Genomic DNA, 23,960 nt, shown 5'->3' with positions numbered 1-23,960 from the left:
AATCTCCCAGACTCCTCCATCACCATCATGTCTCAACAGTAGGACAACCCACCCAAGGTGACAGCTCAGTCGGGAGGCAGTGGTCCTGAGAGCCCTCAACATCGAGTCCGGATTCCATGAAGTCTCATAGCTTCAGATCAAGCAGGGGCAAGGAAACCACCTGCTGATTACCACCTACCGCCCTCCCTCAGCTGATGAATCAATACTCCTCCATGTTGAACACCACTTGAGAGAAGCATCAAGGGCACAGAATGTACTCTGGGTGGGGGACTGCAATGTCCATCACCAAGAGTGGCTAGGTAGCACCACTACTGACCAAGACCCGAAGAACATAGTTGCTTGTACAAGCAGCAGGTGGTGACCTCGCCCTCACCAATCGACCTGATGCAGATGCATCTGTCCACAACAGCATTGATCACCACACAGACAAAGTCCCATCTTCACTCTGAAGACACCCTCCATCATGTTGTGTGGCACTGCCGCTGTTCTAAAGGAGATACATTCAGAACAGATCCAGCAGCTCAAAATTTGGCATTCATGAGGCACTGTGGGCCATCAGCAGCAGCAGAATTGTATTCCATCACAATCTGTAAACTCAAGACCCACATATCCCTCACTCTACCATTACCATCAAGTCAGGGGACTAACCCTGGTTCAATGAAGAATGCAGAAAAGCACACCAGAAGCAGCACCAGGCATACCTAAAAATGAGGTACCAACCTGGGGAAGCTACAACATAGGACTACATGCATGCTAAACAGCAGGCTATAAACAGAGCTAAGTGAACCCACAATTAACGGATCAGATCAATGCTAGTCAGTCCTGCCACATCCAGTCGTGAATGGTGGAGGACAATTAAACAACTAACAGGAGGAGAGGCCAGCACACAAGGGCAAAAGACAAGGTCGAAGCATATGCAACCATCTTCAGCCAGAAGTGCCAAGTGGATGATCCATATCGGCACCCTACCGAGGTCCCCAGCATCACAGAAGCTAGTCTTCAGCCAATTCGATTCACTCCACCGGATATCAAGAAACGGCTGAGCACAGCAAAGGCTTTGGGCCCAGACAACATCCCAGCTGATGTGCTGAAGGCTTGTACTCCAGAACTTGCCACACCCCTAGCCTGGCTGTTCCAGTCCAGCTACACACTGGCATCTACCAGACAGTGTGGAAAACTGCCCAGGTTATGTCCTGTCCATAAAAAGCAGGACAAATTACCGCCCCATCAGCCTACTCTCAATCATCAACAAAGTGATGGAAGGTGTCGTCGACAGTGCTATCAAGCGGCATCTACTCACCAATAACCTGCTCACCGATGCCTAGTTTGGGTTCAGTCAGGACCACTCGGCTCCAGACCTCATTACAGCCTTAGTCCAAACATGGACAAAAGAGCTGATTTCCAGAAGTGAGGCAGCATTTGACGAAGTATAATATCAAGGAGCCCGAGCAAAACTGAAGTCAATGGGAATCAGGGAGAGAACTCTCCACTGGATGGAATTATACCTAGCACAAAGGAAGATGGTTGTAGTTGTGGAGGTCAATCATCAAAGCCCCAGGATTCCATTAGGTGGTCAGAACTGGGGATGTTCGCTGATGATCGCACAGTGTTCAGTTCCATTCGCAACTCCTCAGAAAATGTAGCAGTCCATGCCCGCATGCAGCAAGACCTGGACGACATTCAGATTTGGGCTGATAAGTGGCAAGTAACATTCATGACATGCAAGTGCCAGGCAATGACCATCTCCAACAAGCGGGAGTCTAACCACCTCTCTCCCCTTGATATTCAACTGCATTACCATCGCCAAATCCCCCACCATTAATATCCTGGGGTCACCATTGACCAGAAACTTAATTGGACCAGCCACATTAATGTTGTGGCAACAAGAGCGAATCAGAGGCTGGGTATCCTGCAGCAAGTGTCTCACATTCTGACTCGCCAAAGCCTTTCCACCATCTACAAGGCACAAGTCAGGAGTGTAATGGAATACTCTCCACTTGTGTGAATGAGTGCAGCTGCAACAACACAAGAATCTAGACACCATCCAGGACAAAGCAGCCCACTTGATTGGCACCCTATCTACCACATTCACTCCCACCACCATTTTTGGTATGTTTTGTGTGTCTTCTACTGTGAAGACAGATACAAAATATTTGTTTTACGATTCTGCCATTTCCTTATTCCCCATAATAATTTCTGCTGTCTCAGCCTCTAAGGGACCAACGTTTAGTTTTGCCACTCTCTTCCTTTTGAAATACTGTAGAAGCTCTTAAACTATTTATATATTTATTGCTAGCTTTCTCTCATTCTATTCTTTCCTTTTATCAATTTTTTGGTCATCCTTTGTTGGTTCCTGAAACTCTCCCAATCCTCAAGCTTACTACTATTCTTCGCAACATTATAAACTTCTTTGAATCTAATGCCATCCTTAACTTCTTTAGTTAGCCACGGATGGATCACTTTTCCTAATTAGATTCACGTTCAAAAGAGATATTAAAAAAAGGAGTAAACAATAAAAGTGCTGCAATGAAAATGATCCAATTTTGATGGAATGTCTGGTGACCTAGCCCAGTCTTATTGGTTGCGAAAACATCAAGCATTTTATCAACAGGCGGAAATATTTAAATGATTAAAGTGCAGGTTAAAAATATTCGGACTGAATAAAGCCAGTCTTATGGATAGAGAGAGCAAAAATTAGGTTTCAAAATGCATACAATTAGAGGAGATGGAAAAATAAAAAAAATGAGAGCAAAGCAAAAAACGTGATTATGAAGACCACAAAATATGAAAGATAATAGTGGTCAATACAAAGAGAAATAGCAAGAGCTTTATAAGCACATTAGTAGATCTCCCAGGTGGTCATCAGTGAATCAGAGGTAGTGCAAAGTAGTACTATCAGGGACACGGAATTAGCAACATTGGGGTGGGGTCCAAGGGTCTAACTCAGTGCTGGACCAAATACGGCCCAGGGGGCCATACCGGCCTGCCAATTCTATCTGGCCCGCGCAGTGGTTCTCAAACTGGACTCTATGGCAATGGCGCTGGTCAAAGGGCAATGGATCCCTGAGCAGGGGCTAACGGGATGGAGCAGAGAGCCGGATCGGACTCGTCCCACCTTCAGGACCATGTTAGATGGGTGAGAACAATAACTTCTCCTTCAAATCATTCCACTTATAACTGATTATTAAAAGTCTGCCGTTTGCAGGTTGTTTAGTACCTGTAGGGAGCTTCTTCCAATAGTTTTAGTGCAGAAATGTGACAAAAGCCGAAGGACAACACGAACATGATTCCTAGTTTAAGAGGTACCGCGATTACCAATTTTAGTATGACTTTGTTTTCCTGCTCTTCATCTGCTCAAAGCTGTTTGCCCATTGACTGACCACTGCTGCTTCTCCTTTTATTTAATTTAATTTAATATAGAAGGGCAAGCAGTCAGATAGAACATAATTCATTTTGTTATTTCCATAACTACTGTATATCGATTTCAACATCAAACAAGTCTAAAATAGCAATTTTTAAATTAAGATCATCTGGTCGGTGATTAAAATAGTAGGGACAGCAAAATGTTGTCTCTTCACTTTGGAAATAACAGCATGCTTTTAGGCACTTGAAGATGTGGCACTGCCCGATTTAGAGTTTGTGGGTACATGTTAATGGTTTTAAAATAACATTAGAAAAATATATATATATTTTAAAGCTTCATTTTTAAAAAAAATGAAGCATAGGGTTGGAAAAATAAGTATGGGCAGACTAATTAAAAGGATGATTTTAACAATAGTCTGAAAAGAGTAAGATTAGATTTGTTGTGTATTCTAAGTCTTCTTTGGCTGTGAATAGAATGCACACTTGTGTTTGTGTCCTCTGTCTATTTTCATGTTGGTTAGCATGTTAATAATTGTCATTTTTATTAAGTGTGGAAATGACACGATGGGTTCCTTATAGAATAAATTCCATTAACAAATGTTAATGCAATTCATTTTGTGTGCACGGCCCTCAACAGCTGACCAAAACTTGTTAAGTGGCTCTCCAGTTCAAATAATTGCCTATCCTGGTCTAACTGCACTTTGAGGTAGGCTCACAAGTTTTCAGGAACACTGACGAAGGAGGTTCTTAAAACACAGACTGGTACTAGGATCCTGGGACATGGGGGCATTGTGGAGGAGAGAGGCGGGGGAGGCAGGAGAGAGGGGAGGGTGGGAGAGAGAGGGGCAGGAGGGAGGCGGGAGAGAGAGATTGGAGGGGGGGGGGGGGGGGCCGGGGCGGGAGAGAAATGTAGAAGCGCAGTAGTGAGGGAATAAAGGTTTGGTGAAACAAATACTTAAATATTATTTCAACACTGCATTATCTGGTTACAAAAAATAGAACCAGGAAGTCTAGAACTCAAGTGCCAAAAATATTTAAAAGTGATTAAGAAGTCTAAAAGTCGTTGCCAAGAACTTTGTAATTTTTTGATGTCTACTCTTGCTACACAGCATCTACTTTGCTCGTCATCCTTTCTTTGATTATGCTTCTGAAATGCCTTGAACATGCATTTTGGTAGATAGAATGAAGAGCGGCAATATAAACTAAATGGTACAATTTTAAAGGAGGTGCAGGAACAGAGACCTGTGGGAGGGGGGGGGGGCGCTACACAAATCGTTGAAGGTGGCAGGACAAGTTGAGAAGGCTGTTAAAAAAGCTTACAGGATTGGCTTTATAAAAAAGGTATAAAGCATAGAATACAAATGCAAGAAAGTTAGGCTAAACCTTTATAACCATTGGTTAGACCACATCTGGAGTAGTGTCCACAGCCTGTTTCTGTGCTGTAAGTACAATGGCATGGATTTTGCAGTAGGAATACCGGTGAGGTTATCAGTGCTCATCATTATTCAAGAGTAAATCAGACAGCAGCTTCCAGCGTTCGCACAGGCACAGTTAAATGTGGAAATTAGGAAGTTGCTGTTCGAGTTGCTCTCCTCCTCCTCCTCTACCACAAGCTTCACTACATGGGTATCTCGCCATGAGACTCAGCATTGAAAAACACAGCAGCATGAAGTTGGGGAACTTGCATGATACGTATCCATTAAACATGCCAGAAAACGTTAGGGCTTGTCCATTCAAGTGTAAGGGGATTTTAACGGCATGATTAATTACTGCAAATCAGTACATGATTTGACATTGAATTAAATATTCTAACTTACACTTCCTGGTTGTCTGTCTCAGTAAGGATTCTTCAATCTGATTGGTTAAAGAGACATACTGTTGCAGGCCCTGTTCACAGGTCCCAAGTCCCCTGCAGAGGGTGCCTCTCTAGTAACCACAGGTTCCAGTGCAAAAGCCCACAGAAAGTCTGTGAGCAAGTGTAACTGTAACAAACGGCTAGCACCATTCGTTAGTTGCTGGTCGCATAATTCTGGGCACCACACTTTTGGAAGGATGTCAAGACCATAGAATGGGCATAGGGGAGATTTACTACAATTGTACCAGGGATGAAAGACTTTAGCTACACAAGAACATACGGAATAGGGGCAGGAGTACGCCATAAGGCCCTTCGAGCCTGCTCTGCCATTCAATAAGATCATCTACCTCAACACCACATTCCTGGACTCTCCCCATATCCCTTAGTATCCAAAAATCAATTGACTTTTCTCCTCACAGGACAATCCCCCCATCCCAGGAATTAGTCTGGTGAATCTTCGTTGCACTCCCTCCAAGGCAAGTATATCCATCCTTGGGTAAGGAGACCAAAATTGTACAGAGTACTCCAAGTGTGGTCACACCAAAGCCCTATATAATTGCAGCAAGACTTTTTTACTCTTACACTTTAATCCCTTTGCAATAAAGGCTAATATACCATTTGCTTTCCTAATTGTTTGCTGTACCTGCAGGTTAACTTTCTCCGATTCATGTACAAGGACACCCAGGTCCCTCTGAATACTAACATTTCCCAAGCTCTTACCGTTTAAAAAAATATTCTGCTTTTTCTATTTTTCCTACCAAAGTGGATAATTTCACACTTCTCCACATTATATTCCATCTGTCACATTTTTGCCCAATTACTTAACCTTTTTAAATCCTTTTGCACACTCCTTGCCTCCTCCGCACAGCTTACTTTCCCATCTAGCTTTGTTTCATCAGCAAACTTGGATATATTATACTCATGGAGAGATGAAAGAAACTGAGGTTATTCTTCTTAGAGCAGAGAAGATTTAATATAAGAGGTGTTCAAAATCATAAAAAAGGGGTTTTGGTAGAATACCCGTTTCTCGTTGCAGAAGGGTCAGTAACCAGAGGGCACAAATTTAAGATAATTAGCCAAAGAACCAGAGGCAAAATGTGGTAACTTTAAAAAAAAAAGTGAGTTATGATGATCTGGAATGCACTGCCTGAAAGGGTGGTCGAAGCAAATTCAATAATAACTTTCAATGGGGAATTGGATAAATACTTGAAGTGGAAAATTTGCAGGGCTATGGGGAAAGCACAGGGGAGTGAGATTAATTGGATAGCTCTTTCAAAGAGGCACGATGAGCCGAATGACCTCCTTCTGTGCTATATCATTGTATGATAAGATTTTATGATTTCAGTTCAGTAAATTTTGCCAGGGTCAATCTGTTTAAATGGGTTTCAACCAAAGCATTACAAATATTTTGGGTTGCACGGTCAACAAAACAAAATGTCAACTAGGTGCTTAAACACACACTTTTCAGTACATCCTTGCAGTTGGTGTTTGTATTGTAAATACACGTACAAAGTAGTATCGACAATCTGTGCAACTTCCTAAATGAACAATTCTCCGTTACAGATGAACAGTTTAGTTAACTCAAAACAGGATTATCGTCCAACTAATATCAAAGTAACCTCCTGTTTACAGTACACTATTAATAGATTTATCTATCTAGCCAGAACTAACCAACGCTGTAAAATGTGTTTTCAATAGGGTAATAGTTATAATTTTCAGAATCAAAGTTCCTCAAAAGCAGATTTTTAGCATATTTGAGATCTAGTACTAAATAGATCTAGGATTACTTGTATTTTATATTTGGTCAACTTTATATGTTAAATTTAAAAGGTGACAACTGTGCTTAGCAAATGATAACTGAAAAGATATACATATCGCTATCAAATCTATCACTCAATGTAATTGATAAAAAAAACATACATTCCACAACAGCCAAGAGTGCGTATGCATTCAACTTTGATTTGTAATCGCTACTTAGGGCAACTAGTATCCCATACTCACAAAAGAGTTGTAAAGCAATGCACTAAACAAACTCACCGTGGAGATCTTTTTGAGCAATGTTGTGCGTTCTTATCGATGACGATAATCTACGGACATCGCCTTTAAAGACGCACTCGTGGACTGGAAAATCCTCGGCTCTGGTCGCGGACGCCTCCGTGGTGAAAGCCGGGCTCTTGATCAGTTTGTGGTTCGCAAAGAGTTTAGCCCGATTTTTAGTCCTTCCCGCTTCGTCGTCCTGCTCAGCCTCAGCCTCCTCTTTGAATAGCCTGTGATCCCTACGCACCGCGCGGCCGTTGGCAATCCTTTCCGCCTTCTCTCCGGTCATGACGACGAGGGAGATAGCAAAGGGGACGGCGGCAGTGCTGCTGCTGCTGCCGCGGACCTCGCACAAACTCGGAGGTTGACGATAGCACTTTTAGCTGCTGTTGCGCCGCGACAGCCACACAACGACATGTAGAGCAGTCAAACGCGGGGCTCGGAGGCTGCGGTAACATAGGAATAACACAGCGGCCTGGAGGGATGGGGGCGGCACCAGAGAGAGCCCGAGGGAAGGCAGTAAGTATGGAGGAGATTATCCTGGGGGAGGGGTGAAAAAACCAACACCAAACACGGCTAAAAAAAAATAATTACGGGCACATATAAAGTCAGAGGGGCCGCTGACCGCCAGCGCCACAATCCAGTTCGCAAACTCTTCGATCTGTACTTAAGATAAGACCGCCATTTTTCTTCTCTCGCTCCCTCGCTCAAATATCGCGATGTTTTGCGCGGCCTTCACTTTTGTCGCGATCTTTCATGACTCCCGATTGTCGCGTTGCGCCGTAACCACGACAACCGGGGCAGTTACGCAGTTTCACACACCGGGCCTTGCTTTCTAATGGACAAAATAATCATTTAACACCAGCTTAAGACAAGAGCAAAGCTAGAAACCAAAGTACGGTCACGCAGCCCATACTTTTGCACAGACAACGGACAATAGTGCTTCAAATGCCAGGGGACAGGTTAACACTCGGATGTTGCTGTTATGATGGAAAATGAGGTGTGACTTTTCTTTAAAAACACACACAAGAGCCCGGATTTTCCGTTCACCAGTGAAGGAAAAGCTTTCGCCCCGTCCACCTCGCGCACAGTTGCCCAGAGGCTTGTCAGTGGAGATTTCAACTAATCTGGCGTCTGTTTCAATGTGGCACAGGGGATCTCTAGCGTCTGTCAGCAGCGCGGCTGTTCAACCGATCACACTGACACATCCTCACTGAGACGTGCAGACCGCAAACCCGGAAGTAAAAAAAACAGGAAATATAAATTACATTTAAATGATTATACAGGAATCAATATAAAGATCGGGACATACAGGTGGGATTAAGTAAGAGAGTGAAATGAAAAATAGAATGTCGAATAATAAAAATGTGATTTTTTTTTCAATCTGCAACATTCATTTTCCTCTGAGAGAATGAAACTCCACTACAAAATTACTTTTTCAGGATCAGAGAGGTTGTTCAGCAGCAATTATCACTTATTACACAATTAAAAACTCACTTCTGAATACACAAGCCCCAATGTTTCCAGCCATTTTTAGTCATCATCAGAGGGAGTCCCTCGGAATCGAGGAAGACTTGCTTCCACTCTTAACATGAGTTCTTAGGTGGCTGTACAGTCCAATATGAGAACCACAGTCTCTGTCACAGGTGGGACAGATAGTTGTTGAAGGAAAGGGTGGGCAGGGAGCCTGGCTTGCCACACGCTCCTTCCGCTGCCTGCGCTTGATTTCTGCATGCTTTTGGTGACGATACTTGAGCTCAGTGCCTTCCCAAATGCACTTCCTCCACTTAGGGCGGTCTATGGCCAGGGACTCCCAGGTGTCAGTGGGGATTTCGCACTTTATCAGGGAGGCTTTGAGGATGTCCTTGTAATGTTTCCTCTACCCGCCTTTGGCTCGTTTGCCGTGGACAAGTTCCGATTAGAGCGCTTGCTTTGAGAGTCTTGTGTCTGGCATGCGAACTATGTGGCCCGCCCAGCGGAGCTGATCAAGTGTGGTCAGTGCTTCAATGCTGGCCTGGATGACGATGCTAATGTTTGTGCGTCTGTCCTCCTAGGGGATTTTCAGAATCTTGCGGAGACATCGCTGGTGGTATTTCTCCAGCGACTTGAGGTGTCTACTGTACATGGTCCACATCTGTGAGCCATACGGGAGGGCGGGTTTTGCTACGGCCCTGTAGACCATGAGCTTGGTGACAGTTTTGAGGGACTGGTCTTCAAACACGCTTTTCCTTAGGCGGCACTGACGCATTAGAGGCGGTGTTGGACCTCGTCGTCAATGCCTGCTCTTGCTGATAGGAGGCTCCCGAGATAGGGGAAGTGGTCCACGTTGTCTAGGGTCACGCCATGGATCTTGATGTCTGGGGGGCAGTGCTATGCGGCAAGGACAGGCTGGTGGAGGACCTTTGCCTTACTAATGTTTCGCGTAAGGCCCATGCTTTCATACACCTCGGTAAGTACGTCAACTATGTCCTGGAGTTCAGCCTCTGTGTGTGCACAGACACAGGCATCGTCCGAGTACTGTAGCTCGACGACAGAGGTTGGAGTGGTCTTGGACCTGGCCTGGAGACGGCGAAGGTTGAACAGCTTTCCACTCATTCTGTAGTTTAGTTCTGCTCCAGCAGGAAGCTTATCAACTGTGAGGTGGAACATGGCAGTGAGGAAGATTGAGAAGAGGGTTGGGTCGATGACGCAACCCTGCTTGACCCCGGTCCGGACGTGAATTGGGTCTGTGATGGATCCGTTGGTAAGGATCACGGCCTGCATGTCATCGTGGAGCAGGCGGAGGATGGTGACGTACTTTTGGGGACATCCGAAACGGAGGAGGACACTCCATAGACCCTCATGGTTGACAGTGTCAAAGGCCTTTGTAAGGTCGAAGAAGGCCATGTATAAGGGCTGGCGCTGTTCCTTGCATTTTTCCTGCAGCTGTCGTGCTGCAAAAATCATGTCCGTTGTGCCCCGGAGGGGACAAAATCCGCACTGCGACTCTGGGAGGAGCTCCTCGGCCACGGGGAGAAGACGGTTGAGGAGGATCTAGCGACTACTTTCCCAGTGGATGATAGCAGGGAGATTCCTTTGTAGTTGCTGCAGTCGGAATTGTCCCCTTTTTTAAAGATGGTCACGATCACTGCATCTCTAAGATCTCCCGGCATGCTCCCCTCCCTCCAGATGAAAGAGATGAGATCATGTATTCGCGCCAGTAGTGCCTCTCCGCCATACTTCAGTGCCTCAGCCGGGATTCCATCCGCTCCCGTAGCCTTGTTTTTTAGCTGTCTTATGGCTTTTTCTACCTCGTGCCGTGTTGGGGTTTTACTGAGGTGGTGGCGGGTAGCATGCTGCGGAATGGAGTCGAGAACACTCGAGTTAAAGGCAGAGTCTCAATTGAGGAGATTTTCAAAGTGTTCCTTCCAGCGGGCCCTGACTGCCTCGGTATCCTTGATGAGTGTTTCCCCGTTTTTGGCCAGGAGTGGGGTGGGACCTTGGGAGTTTGGTCCATATGTGACCTTGACTGCGGTGAAGAATCCTCGCAAATCATGGCTGTCGGACAGCTGTTGAATCTCCTGTGCTTTCTCCATCCACCATCTGTTCTTTAGGTCCCAGGTTTTTTATTGGACCTTAGCCTTTAGTCATCTGTAATGATGTTTTGCTGCTCCCAAATTGAGTTGCTGTTTAAGGCTCAGAAATGCTCTACGCTTGCAATCTATTCATTCTTGAATCTCCTGATCATTCTCATCAAACCAGTCCTAGTGTTTCCTGGTTGAGTGACCGAGCGTCTCTTTGCAGACACTGGTTATGGAGACCTGGAGGACAGACCAAGCGCTGTGGGCATTCTGCATCTCGGGGTCATCAAGGCACGCCAGGTTAGTTGTGAGGCGCTGATTGTAAAGGGCTCTCTTAGCTGTGTCCTTAAGTGGCCCGGCATTGACTTTTTTGTGATACTGCTTCTGCTGCCCCCATCGCTTTCGGGCTACGTTGATGTCAATGATGGATCGGATTAGGCAGTGGTCCGTCCAGCAGTCGTCAGCTCCTGTCATGGCGTGGGTGATGCGCACATCCTTGCGATCCCTGGCTCGGAAGATGAAATAGTCAAGCAGGTGCCAGTGTTTGAAGCGAGGATGTTGCCACGATGCCTTGTACTTGTCCCTCTGTTGGTGATGACAAGTTCATGCTCTAGACATTTTGTCAGGAGTAGGGTTCCGCTGGAGTTGGCTTTCCCTACCCCCTCTCTGCCAATCACGCCTCCCCAGAGGTCTGTGTTCTTGCCGACCCTGGCGTTGAAGTCGCCAAGGAGGATCAGTTTGTCGCCCGTGGGAACGCAGGTCAGGGGTTTTTCGAGGTTGGAGTAAAAACCCTCTTTGGCCTCATCTGTTGCATCGAGTGTTGGGACGTAAGCACTGATGACTGTGGCACACTGGTTTCGGGGATAGGGTGAGTCGAACGAAGCGTCATGAGGCGTTCGTTAGCCCCGTAGGGGGGTCTTTGATGCGGTCGACCAGCTCGTTTTTGATGGCGAAGCCGACTCTGTGGAGGCGGCGTTCTGCCTCTGGTTTCCCTTTCCAGAAGAAGGTGTTACCTCCACCTTGTTCATTTGAGCTTGCCTTCCCCTGCCCACCGGATCTCGCTTAGGGCTGCGATGTCGATATCAAAGCATCTAAGTTCCTGGGCAACTATGGCGGTGCGGCGTTCCGGTCTGTCGCTGTTGGGGTTGTCCATGAGGGTCCTGACGTTCCAGGTCCAGAACTTCATGTTCGAGGAGTGGAAGATGCCTGTGCGTGATTTCTTTTAATGTGGGGTGATCGTTGCACACCGGCTACCACACAGGCTTAGCTGAGCGAGGCCGGTCCAGTGGCAAGGGGGTCCAGGACGACTGGAGACCAGGCACTGCTATATGGGCCTAATTGCCTACAGCAAGGTGTTGGCCGCAGGCTCGGTGCTGGGTAGCGCCCTTGATGGTAGGTGGTCCAAGGCTTGATTGGGGGCAGGTATTGGGGGGGCCAGTGGTGCACTGGGGTTCAGAATGGGGGGGCAGGAGGGGTCACAGCCATTTTGGAAAACCAGGCCATCAGTGGGGAAGGAGAGGTCCAGATGGGGGCGGGGGGGAGGAGGTGGAGGCCCGATAGCCAGGTCCAGCCACCCAGTCGCCGCAGGAGGTCCAGCCGGGAGGTCCAGGTTGCGTCGAGTCATAGTGCGAAACTAGTGGATAATTACGCCATCACATTCATTTCAGTGCAGTCTCTTGGCGAGGATTGCAACAGCGCACCTTGTGGAGGAGCAGGGTATCTCGACAGCAACCTCTGCGTTTAACTGCACATGTCCGGACACCAGAAATTGCTGTCAAATTTACCCTGTAATAACAGAGTGTGCTCATCAGCCTCGCCATTATTACAGCAAAATGCAGACCATTGTTGAGTAAGTTAGCAGTTGAAGCTATTGAAATGGACACTATAAATGGGTTCAAGTGCAGCAATCAATATTTGGACAAAATATCAAGAGTGACATTAATATATGACTGAAATGATTGACAGTTCACAAATCCATTTAAAGACAACGGATGAGGTTTGGCTGTTCTGAATTCAAGGGGCAATTTAAATATGTTTAAAGATTAGAGCAATTGAGGGATGTGGTCAAAAATGGGACAGACTTGTTTACCCCAATTACCTTTCTTACACATAGGGCATTATTCACACTTGCAACTCTCCCTGTTCATGCTCTAGGGAAATTTTACAAAAGATAAATTTCCCTTAAACAAAAGTTACTTTAAAATTCAAACTCTGCACTTGGGCAAGTCTCTTCATTACTGTTCAAAGGAAAGAAGAGATCTGCATCTCATAGAATTCAAAATTTTAACAACAACTTGTATTTATATAAGCACCTTTAATGTAATAAAATGTCCCAAGGCGCTTCACAAAAGTTTTATAAGACAAAACAAATAAATGTGACACCGAGCCACATAAGAAATTACGGCAGAGCTTGGTCAAAGAGGTAGGTTTTAAGGAGCATCTAAAAGGAGGAAAGAGAAGCACAGCCACCAACGATTGAGCAGTTATAATCAGGGATGCTCAAGAGGGCAGAATTTGAGGAGCGCAGATATCTCGGGGTTGTGATTAGAGAGATAGAAAGGGGCGAAGCCATGGAGGGATTTGTAAACAAGGATGAGAATTTTGAAATCGAGGTGTTGCTTAACTGGGAGCAAATGTAAGTCAGCACGCACAGGAATGATGGGTGAGCGGGACTTGGTGCAAGTTAGGACATGAGCTGCCGAGTTTTGGATGACCTCAAGTTTACGTAGTGTAGAATGTGGGAGGCCATCTAGGAGTGAATCGGGAGTAGTCGAATCTAGAGGCAACAAAGGCATGGATGAGGGTTTCAGCAGCAGATAAGCTGAGGTATGGATGGAGATGGGCAATATTACGGAGGTGGATATAGGTGGTTTTAGTTATGCCATGGATATGTGGCCGGAAGCTCATTTCAGAGTCAAATATGACATCTAGGTTGCGAACGGTTTCGTTCAGCCTCAGACAGATGCCAGGGAGAGGGATGGAGTTTATGGTGGGAACCAATGACAATGGCTTCGGTCTTCCCAATATTTAATTGGGGAAAATTTCTGCTCATCCAGTATTGGATGTCAGACAAGCAGTCTGACAATTTAGAGACCATGGAGGGGTCGAGAGAAGTGGTGGTGACATAATGCTGGGTGTCGTCAGGATACGTGTGGAAACTGACGCCGTGTTTTCAGATGTCGCCAAGGGACAGCATATAGATGAGAAATAGGAGGGGGTCAAGGAGAGATCCTTGGGGGACACCAAATGATGCCCTTTTAGTAATATGATACAGCACAGAAGGAGACAATTCGGCCCATCATGGTTGTGCTGGCTCTTTGTTAGAGCTATCCAATTAGTTCCACACCCGAGCCCTTTTCCCATAGTCCTGTAAATGTTTTCCCTTTGCCCTATAAATGTTTTCCCTTCACATATTTATCCAATTCCCATTGAAAGTTACTGCTGAATCTGCTTCCACTACCCTTTCAGACAGTGCATTCCAGATCACAACAATACTCTATGTAAAAAAAATGTTTGCTCATGTCACCTCTGGTTCTTTTGCCAATCACTTTAATCCTGTCTCCTCTGATTGCTGACCCTTCTGCCACTGGAGACAGTTTCTTCTTATTTATTCTATCAAAACTGTTCATGATTTTGAACAGCTGTATCGAATCTCTTAACCTTCTCTGTTCTAAGAACAACTCCAGTCTCTCCACATAAATTAAGTCTCTCATCCTTGGTATCATTCTAATAAATCTCTTCTGCACCCACTCTAAGGTCTTGACATGCTCCCCAAGGTGTAGTGCCTAGAATTGAACACAATACTCCAGCTGAGGTCTAACCAGTGTTTTATAAAGGTTTATCATAACTTCCTTGCTTTTGTACACTATGCCACTATTAATAAAGCCAAAGAACCCGTATGCTTTTAAAAAAGAACAGCCTTCTCAACTTGTCCTACCACCTGCAAAGATGTGTACGTACACCTGCAGGTCTCTGTTCCTGCACCCCCTTTAAAATTATACCATTTAGTTTATAGTGCCTCTCCTCATTCTTCCTACCAAAATGTATTATTTTACACTTCTCTGCGTTAAATTTCATCTGCCATATGTCTGCCAATTTCACCAGTCTGTCTATGTCCTTCTAAAGTATGTTACTATCCCTCTCCGTTACTTCAAAAGAACTCAGTCTAGGTAGTCAAACATGATTTTCCTTTAACAAATTCAAGCCAATTGTCATTTATTAGCCCATACTTTTCGAAGTGTCAATTAATTTTGTCCCAGATTATTATCTCTAAAAGTTTCCCCACCAACTTTGTTAGATTTACTGCCTGTAATTGTTTGGTTTATCCCTCTAAACCCGGCAATTACAGAGGTGCTACATTTCCACCCTTACTTCCCTCAGCAATCTAGGATGCATAGTGACTCTCTACTTTGAGTACTGACAACCTTTTAATTACCTCTCCTATCAAATGTTACTACTGCCTCCTCCTTTACTGCTACATTGGCAACATATTCAAGTCCGATGCAAAGTATTCATTTAATACCTTTGCCTCCACAAGATGATCTTTTTCCCTCCCTAATCAGCCATGCCCTTCCTTTGATTTTTGTTTATAAAAGGCATTTGGGTTCTCTTTTACGTTAGCCACTAATCTATTCTCATACTCTCCTTTTGCCCCCTCTTATTCCCATTTTTAGATCTCTACTTTCTGTATTCAGCTTGGTTCTCTGCTGTATTATGAATCTTACATTTGGAATAGGCCTTTTTTGATTTCATTTTATTCTCTGTGCTCAATTTTGCCCAAAGCCATTTTTTGGCATATTGCCAGAGTTAGGCCTGTTTTTCTAGGCCACAACTGCTCCAAAAATAAAAGGTGCCAAATTTCTCCATTCTATTTTTTTAAATTGCCACTGCACAGCCTGTCCTGTAGCCTCGCGGGGGGGGGGGGGCGGAGACGGTGGAGCCAAATGTCTGCGCCGAAAAAAAACAATGCTGTCACTTCTGCGCATGTATGGAAAAAAAGACGTTTTTGACATGATTTCTATGGGTGCGCATGCGCAGTACAGTTCCCGATCTGCAATTGGCCATTTTTGAAGAGCCAGTTGTGTGTGAGAACTTTAATTCTCATTGGAAAAATTGGAGCTGCAATACTAGATGCAATGTGGCGCAAGAACAAAGAATTTCTTACAAGTTGAAGTGGAGGCACTGTGATTGAGAGCATATGGCAGGAGCTGAACACCAGCAGAGGTCACATTAAAGTTCCACCCAAAGAAATGAAGAAACGCTGGAACCAACTTGCAGAAGATTACTGTGCAATGGTGACCATCCTGAGGTCTGGAGGCCAGTGTAAAAGAAGTGGCAGGACCTTGGTCAAGTAGTTAAAGTAATATTTTCATTTTTCAATGGAATTGTAAATGGGGCCATCTGTATATGTCCCACCCTCTCTAAAAAGTTATATTTAGGAACTTTGCAGAGGAAAGTGGCACACAAAAAATGAGCAAGAACTTGAGCAGGAGGAGGCCCGGCAAATCTGCACCCACTGACACCCTTGGAAGAGAGGATTGCTGTTTTGATGGGTCCTGCCTGGAGAAAAGCAACCACCACTGCACAAGCTAGGCCCCACACATGAGGGAGAGGGTAAGTCCTGCAAATTCCACAGTCTGGCTTTCCTAAATATTATGTGCTGCGTGGGCTAGCTATGCTTCAGTTCATGGGAATGTCTTCGTCTGCTACGCTTTGGTTGATGCAATGTGCTATCATTCATCATGGTCCTTCAAATCAGCCTGCTGCCTGCGCTGTGTGAGCCTACTCATGCCACTCTGCCCCCTCCTCTGCTGCTAACCATTTGTCTGTTCTGTTATATTTTGCAGAACTTGAGGCCAACCCTGAGGATGCAGAAGAAGATTCAGACGCAGATGAGCCTGAAGAGGAGAATATCTTCCAATCCCACCTGAAGAAGTTTCTCCTCATCTCAGTCCTAAATGGCCTACCTCTTATCCTAAGACTGTGTCCCCTGGTTCTGGGCTTCCCCATCATCGGGAACATTCTTCCCGCATCTAACCTGTCCAGTCCCGTCAGAATCTTGTAAGTTTCTATGAGATCCCCTCTCATCCTTCTAAACTCCAGTGTATAAAGGCCCAGTTGATCCAGTCTCTCCTCACATGTCAGTCCCACCATCCCGGGAATCAGTCTGGTGAACCTTCGCTGCACTCCCTCAACAGCAAGATCGTCCCTCCTCAGGACGAGGAGACCAATACCGAACACAACACTCCAGGTGAGGCCCCACCAAGGCCCTGCACAACTGCAGCAAGACCTCCCCGCTCCCACACTCAAATCCCCCAGCCATGAAGGCCAACATATCATTTGCCTTTTCCACCGCCTGCCGTACCCGCACGCAAACTCTCAATGACTGATGAACCATGACACCCAGGTCTCGCCGCACCTCCCCCCTTCCCAATCTGCCGCCATCCAGATAATATTCTGCCTTCGTGCCCTTGCTCCCAAAGTGGACAACCTCACATTCATCCACATTATACTGCATCTGCCATGCACCTGCCCACCCACCCAACCCGTCCAAGTCACCCTACAGCCTTTTAGCGTCCTCCTCACAGCTTACACCGCCACCCAGCCCAGCGTCGTCTACAAACTTGGAGATATTACACTCAACTCCCTCATTCAAATTATTAATGTATATTGTAAAGAGTTGGGGTCCCAGCACTGAGCCCTGCAGTACTCCACTAGTCACTGCCTGCCATTCTGAAAAGGACCCATTTATCTCGACTCTCTGCTTCCTGTCTGCCAACCAGTTCTCCATCCACGTCAGTACACCACCCCCAACAGCATGCGCTTTGATCCTGCACACCAATCTCTTATGGGACCCCGTCAAAAGCCCTTTGAAAGTCCAAATACACCACATCCACTGGTTCTCCCTTGTCCACACTACTAGTTACATCCAAGCAGTCTTCCAAGCAGTCATATAATCATGTACCACCCCGAAGGTGTAACAGCTATCGGTGTATATGTTGACCCTTTTCCCTGCTACTAGTTTTAATGCTTCGGTAAGGGCTACCAATTCCATTACCTGAGCCGAAAGGTTTCCCTCGAAGGGTCCCCTTTTCCTGACTTGTCCATTGTTGTCCACCACTGCCCATCCTGTTCGTGAGGTTCCGTCTACATATTGACGGGATCCATCCACATAGAGGTCCATATCTGCCTTTTCAAGCAGGGTTTCGCGAATGTGACTCCCTTCCCCCTCATTTCCCGTGAGACCACACTAGTGTTCTTTACCTTCGGTGACTATTAATCCTGCGGGATTATTCCCGTTGTCCTTTATTATAGTCTCGGCACCATTTGGGGGTAAGAGCATCGCTTCCCAATTGGTGCGCCGTGCTTTCGGTACGGTTCTTAACCTTCCTGTGTTAAGTAATTCCACGAGGGTATGTGGCATATGTAAGATGACCTGCCCAGTCATCTGTAAAGGCTCGCTGGCCCTCACAGCCCATGCCGCACAATCGAGAACTGCGACACATTGGGACAACTCTGCGGCCACCGGTCCTTGTTTCGTGGAATAGTATGCCACAGGCCTTTGCCTATCCCCGTGTTCCTGGGTTACCACCGCATTGTAATGGGTCTCACTATGGTACATATACAGGTGGAAGGGTCTATTCTTGTCATGTATTTCACCATCTTGCAATGACAATAGTTATGTAACTGTAACTCATGCACACTGTACCTGTACCCTTGAAATGCACACCCTGACCACAGGGGGTGAGCTTGCGGGAGATACTCCTCACCTGGGTTTCCAGGTATAAAAGGGGAGGTCCCACCCAGGGTCAGCACTCCTTGGTCCTGGGAATAAAGTGAAGGTCACAGAGTGAACGTGTCTGATATATCCATGCCTCGTGTGAGTTTGTAACAAGGTGCAGAGACACTATATTTGGCGACGAGAAACGGGAATCACCGAACCACGAGGATGGCCACCGGTGGCACAGAGGAACGCTACTGTGTGGGTGAGGACTGGGACGACTTTGTGGAAAGACTCCAGCAGAGCTTTGTCACAAAGGACTGGCTGGAAGAGACAGCAGCTGACAAACGAAGGGTGCATCTACTGACCAGCTGTGGTCCACAGACGTATGCGCTGATGAAAGACCTGCTCGCACCCCAAAAGCCAGTGGACAAGTCCTTCGAAGAGCTCAGCCAGCTGATCAGTGAGCATCTCAAGCCGGCAAGTAGCGTACACATGGCCCGGCACCGGTTCTACTCTCACCGGCGTCGGGAGGGTCAAAACGTCTCGGACTTCGTGGCGGAACTGCGGCGTTTGGCCAGTCTCTGTGTTCTCCGATGCCTGCAGGGGGGAGATGTTAAGGGACTTTTTCATCGAGGGCATTAATCATGCTGGCATTTTCAGGAAGCTCATAAAGACTAAGGACTTGACTTTAGAAGGGGCGGCGTTGATAGCTCAGACCTTTATGGCAGGGGAAGAGGAGACCAAGCTAATTTACGCATGCAGCCCTAGTTTTAACATTGCGATGAACCAGGGAGTTAATGTTGTAAAAGTGATACAGAACCCCACAGGCAGGCAAGGGCAATTCAACACCGCCCAGGCAGGCAGGCAAGGGCAATTCGACACCACACAGGCAGCAACAAGCTTCAGGGTGGGCCCGCAACAGGGACAATGGAAAGGGGATCGGCAATTCAAGCCATCACGAGGAACAATGCATCCCGTGATGGGATCAATAACACCCTCCATCAGAGTGCTTAGAAACAGCCAAACGGGCCATCAGAGAGGAATGCCTGGGAATAGTCCTTTTGTTAACAGCAATCTCAGCTCATGCTGGAGGTGTGAGGGTAGACACACTGCCAAAAGCTGCAGGTTCCAGCTTTATACCTGTAGGATTTGTAATGTCAGTGCACACTTGGCCAGGATGTGCAAAAAGGCAGTAGCGAGGCTAGTCTGCGAGACAGAGGAACCGGACGAGGGGTCTGCAATGCAGGATGAGGCCTGGGGAACAACCATGGATGTGGAAGTTCAGAGAGTTCATGTGGCTGACGTCCACAGCTCATACATAACACGCCACCCATGATGATGAAAGTCTTACTGAATGGCATCCCGGTACACATGGAGCTGGATACGGGAGCTAGCCAGTCACTCATGAGCGGCCAACAATTTGAGATACTATGGCCACACAGAGCGAGCAGGCCCAAATTGGAACGCATTGAGACGCAGCTACGTATGTACACCAAAGAGATAATCCCAGTGCTGGGCAGTGCAAACTTGGTGGTAACGCATAATGGATTACAGAACCGGTTACCACTCTGGATTGTTCCGGGAAATGGCCCTGCGCTTTTGGGGAGGAGTTGGCTAGCTGAGATGAATTGGAAATGGGGGATGTGCACGCCATTTCATCCGTGGAGCGAAGTTCATGCTCGCAGGTATTGCAAAAATTCGAGTCACTCTTTCAACCCGGTGTCGGAACGTTCAAGGGCACTAAAGTAGTGATACGCATCACTCCGAACGGCACACCACAAAGCCAGGGCGGTGCCGTACGTGATGCGTGAGAAAATTGAAAGCGAACTGGACAGGCTTCTCAGAGAGGGCATAATTTCGGCCGTTGAATTCAGCGACTGGGCAAGTCCCATCGTTCCGGTCCTCAAGGCAGATGGCTCAGTTCGGATTTGTGGCGACTACAAAGCCACCATCAACCAAGTGTCGCTGCAAGACCAATACCCGCTTCCGAGAGCGGAAGACCTCTTTGCCACGCTGGCGGTTGGAAAGCTGTTCATGAAGCTGGACCTCACTTCAGCCGACATGACTCAGGAACTAGCGGAAAATTCCAAGCTTCTGACCACCATCACGACGCACAAAGGATTATTTGTCTACAACAGGTGCCCGTTTGGCATTCGTTCGGCAGCGGCTATCTTTCAGTGAAACATGGAAAGCTTGCTCAAGTCCATCCCTGGAACAGTCGTATTCCAAGACGACATCCTTATAACGGGTTGAGGCACCGAGGAACACCTCCGTGACCTGGAGGAAGTGCTACGCCAATTGGATCGGGTAGGCTTGCGGCTGAAAAAGGCAAGTGCGTGTTTTTGGCCCCAGAGGTCGCGTTCCTGGGCAGGAGGTTTGCCGCAGATGGGATCCGGCCCACTGAATCAAAAACTGAGGCGATTCGCCGGGCGCCCAGGCCCAGCAACACATCAGTGTTGCGATCATTCCTGGGACTTTTGAACTATTTTGGGAACTTTCTGCCGAACTTAAGCACATTGTTGGAGCCATTACACATGCTCCTCCGTAAAGGGCGTGAATGGTTTTGGGGAGATTGTCAAGAACGGGCTTTCAATAAGGCGAGGAACCTGCTGTGTTCCAACAAACTGTTGACTTTGTATGACCCCAGCAAAAAACTGGTTTTAACATGCGATGCGTCATCCTACGGGGTTGGGTGTGTGTTGCAGCAGGGTAACGATGACGGCCGACTCCAACCGGTGGCTTACGCCTCCAGGTTGCTCTCCCAGGCAGAGTGTGGATACGGCATGATCGAGAAGGAGGCACTCGCGTGTGTGTACGGTGTGAAAAAGATGCACCAGTACCTTTTTGGTAGACAGTTCGAGCTAGAGACGGACAAGCCGTTAACATCCCTGTTGTCCGACAGCAAGGCGGTCAACGCTAACGCGTCAGCTCGCATATAGCGATGGGCCCTCACGCTGGCTGCGTATGACTACACCATACGGCACCATCCAGGTACCGAAAATTGCACTGATGCACTCAGGAGGCTCCCACTGGCCACCACCGAGAGGACGTCGGAGCAGAACGCCGAGATGGTCATGGCCGTCGAGGCTTTTGACAATGCGGGTTCCCCCATCACATGCCGACAGATCAAACTCTGGACAAAAAGGGACCCCCTCCTATCCATGATAAAGAAATGTGTCCTGACTGGGAATTGGGCGCCTGCACACAGGGCGTGCCCCGAGGAAGTCACGCTGTTTTAGAGACAGATGGATGAACTCTCCATCCAAGCCGACTGCCTATTATGGGGCAGCCGGGTAATCATTCCCCAGAAAGGAAGGGAAGCGTTCATCAGGGAACTCCACAGCGAGCACCCGGCATCGTGTTAATGAAGGCCATTGCCCGGTCACATGTATGGTGGCCGGGCATTGACTCAGACCTGGAACACTGGGTTCGCAGGTGCACGATGTGTGCCCAGCTGGGCAATGCCCCCAGGGAGGCCCCACACAGCCCGTGGCCCTGGCCCACCAGGCCATGGTCATGCATTCACATAAGCGGGCCCGTTCATGGGGAAAATGTTCCTGATCGTTGTCGATGCATACTCAAAGTGGATCGAGTGCATCATATTGAACTCGTGTGCGACATCCATCACTGTGGAGAATCTGCGTATGGTTTTCGTGATCCACGGCTTGCTGAACATCCTGGTCAGTGACAATGGCCCGTGTTTTACCAGCCATGAATTCCAGGAGTTTATGTCGGGCAATGGGATCAAGCACGTCCGGACAACGCCGTTCAAGCTGGCTTCCAATGGCCAGGTGGAATGAGCGGTCCAAGTCACAAGGCAGGGCATGCTACGCATCCAAGACCCTCCCTTCAGTACCGCCTATCGTGCCTCCTGCTGGCCTACAGGTTCCGGCCGCATTCGCCCACGGGAGTCCCGCCAGCGGAACTCCTCATGAAACGCACGCTCAAGACGCGGCTGTCCCTCATTCACCCAGACCTGGCAGACATTGTTGAGGGCAAGCGCCAGTCCCAAACTGAGCTCCATAATCGAGGCTCAAGGGGGAGGTGTATAGAAATAGATGACCCGGTATTTGTTCTTAACCATGCTTTGGGACCCAAATGGCTTGAGGGCACTGTAATCGGCAAAGAAGGAAACAGGGTCATGGTGGTCAGACTAAACAATGGGCAGATATGCCGCAAACACTTGGACTAAGTAAAGACAAGGTTCAGCATAGACATGGAGGAACCGGAAGAAGAGCATGATGAGATAGCGCCCACACCACTGCCAGCGTATGAGCAACAAAGACAGCCCTCAGCATGCACAATCCCTACGGCCATGCCGGAATCACCTCAAGTGACAGAGACGCGTGCTGAGGCTCAGCCACCAGAGCCACAACTATGGTGCTCCACGAGAGAGCGTCGACCACCCAATAGACTTAACCTCTGAAACTAAAAGATTTAAGGGGGGAGGTGATGTCATGTATTTCACCATCTTGCAATGACAATAGTTATGTAACTGTAACTCATGCACACTGTACCTGTACCCTTGAAATGCACACCCTGACCACAGGGGGGTGAGCTTGCGGGAGACACACCTCATCTGGGTTTCCAGGTATAAAAGGGGAGGTCCCACCCAGGGTCAGCACTCCTTGGTCCTGGGAATAAAGTGAAGGTCACAGAGTGACCGTGTCTGATATATCCATGCCTCGTGTGAGTTTGTAACAAGGTGTAGAGACACTACAATTCTGATCTGGCAATCCCAAGGCGGGTGCACTCATAAGGGCTTGCTTCAGTTGTATAAACGCTGCCTCCTGGGGGCTACCCCAGTTGACGGGCTCCTGGGAGGGCCTTCCTCCTTTTACTAGGTCCTTTATCGGTTGGGCCATCTCCGCATACTCCGGAATAAAGTTCCGGCAATAGTTAAATAGTCCCAATACCTGTTGGTCCCCTTTTACCGTTCCTGGTCTAGGCATTGTTCTAATAGTTTCCTTCCGATCTGCGGGTATCCATCTATTCCCTTGGGCTGCTATGTACTATGTAGCCCAAGTACGTAACCTCCTCCTTTCCCACCTGGGCTTTCCTAGGATTTGCCTTTAGCCCCGAGTGCTGTAAGGCCCCTAATATTGTAGTTAAGGCCAACATGTGTTGTTGCTCAGTACCTGAAGCGATAAGAATATCGTCCACGTACTGTAGTATAGTGCTTCCTTCTCCTACGTCCAGAGATTCCAGGATTCCTGACAATGCCCGATGGAATATGCCCGGACTATTGTGAAATCCTTGCGGCACCCTGGTCCAGGTATACTGTTTCCCCTTTACAGTGAAGGGAAACTTCCTCTGTGACTCCTCATCCAAAGGTATAGCCCAGAATCCGTTCGCTATGTCAAGTACAGTAAAGATTTTATGTTCTGGGTTCAGGCCATTGAAATAGTGGATGGGCTCGCCA

The 23,960-nt window shown here is 47.4% G+C and overlaps 1 protein-coding gene and 1 long non-coding RNA gene across 2 annotated transcripts in view; one reads left to right on the top strand and one right to left on the bottom strand.

Moving 5' to 3' along the window:
* The window catches only part of ankrd13c (ankyrin repeat domain 13C), a 143,931-nt gene extending 135,848 nt beyond the window's left edge, over nucleotides 1–8,083 (bottom strand). Inside the window, exon 1 of the mRNA XM_070886980.1 lies at nucleotides 7,256–8,083. Coding sequence (XP_070743081.1) covers nucleotides 7,256–7,544 — 289 coding nt within the window. The 5' untranslated portion in view covers nucleotides 7,545–8,083. The remainder of the gene's footprint in view (nucleotides 1–7,255) is intronic.
* The window catches only part of LOC139268597 (uncharacterized), a 36,201-nt gene continuing 19,782 nt past the window's right edge, over nucleotides 7,542–23,960 (top strand). The window contains exons 1-2 of the long non-coding RNA XR_011594066.1: nucleotides 7,542–7,774; nucleotides 16,662–17,065. This is a non-coding gene — a long non-coding RNA (uncharacterized lncRNA). The remainder of the gene's footprint in view (nucleotides 7,775–16,661; nucleotides 17,066–23,960) is intronic.

This window comes from Pristiophorus japonicus, chromosome 8 (assembly GCF_044704955.1).
Source record: "Pristiophorus japonicus isolate sPriJap1 chromosome 8, sPriJap1.hap1, whole genome shotgun sequence".
Taxonomy (NCBI): Eukaryota; Metazoa; Chordata; class Chondrichthyes; family Pristiophoridae; genus Pristiophorus; species Pristiophorus japonicus.
Note: the sequence above shows the minus strand (reverse complement) of the source record. Positions and strands in the feature narration are given on the sequence as shown.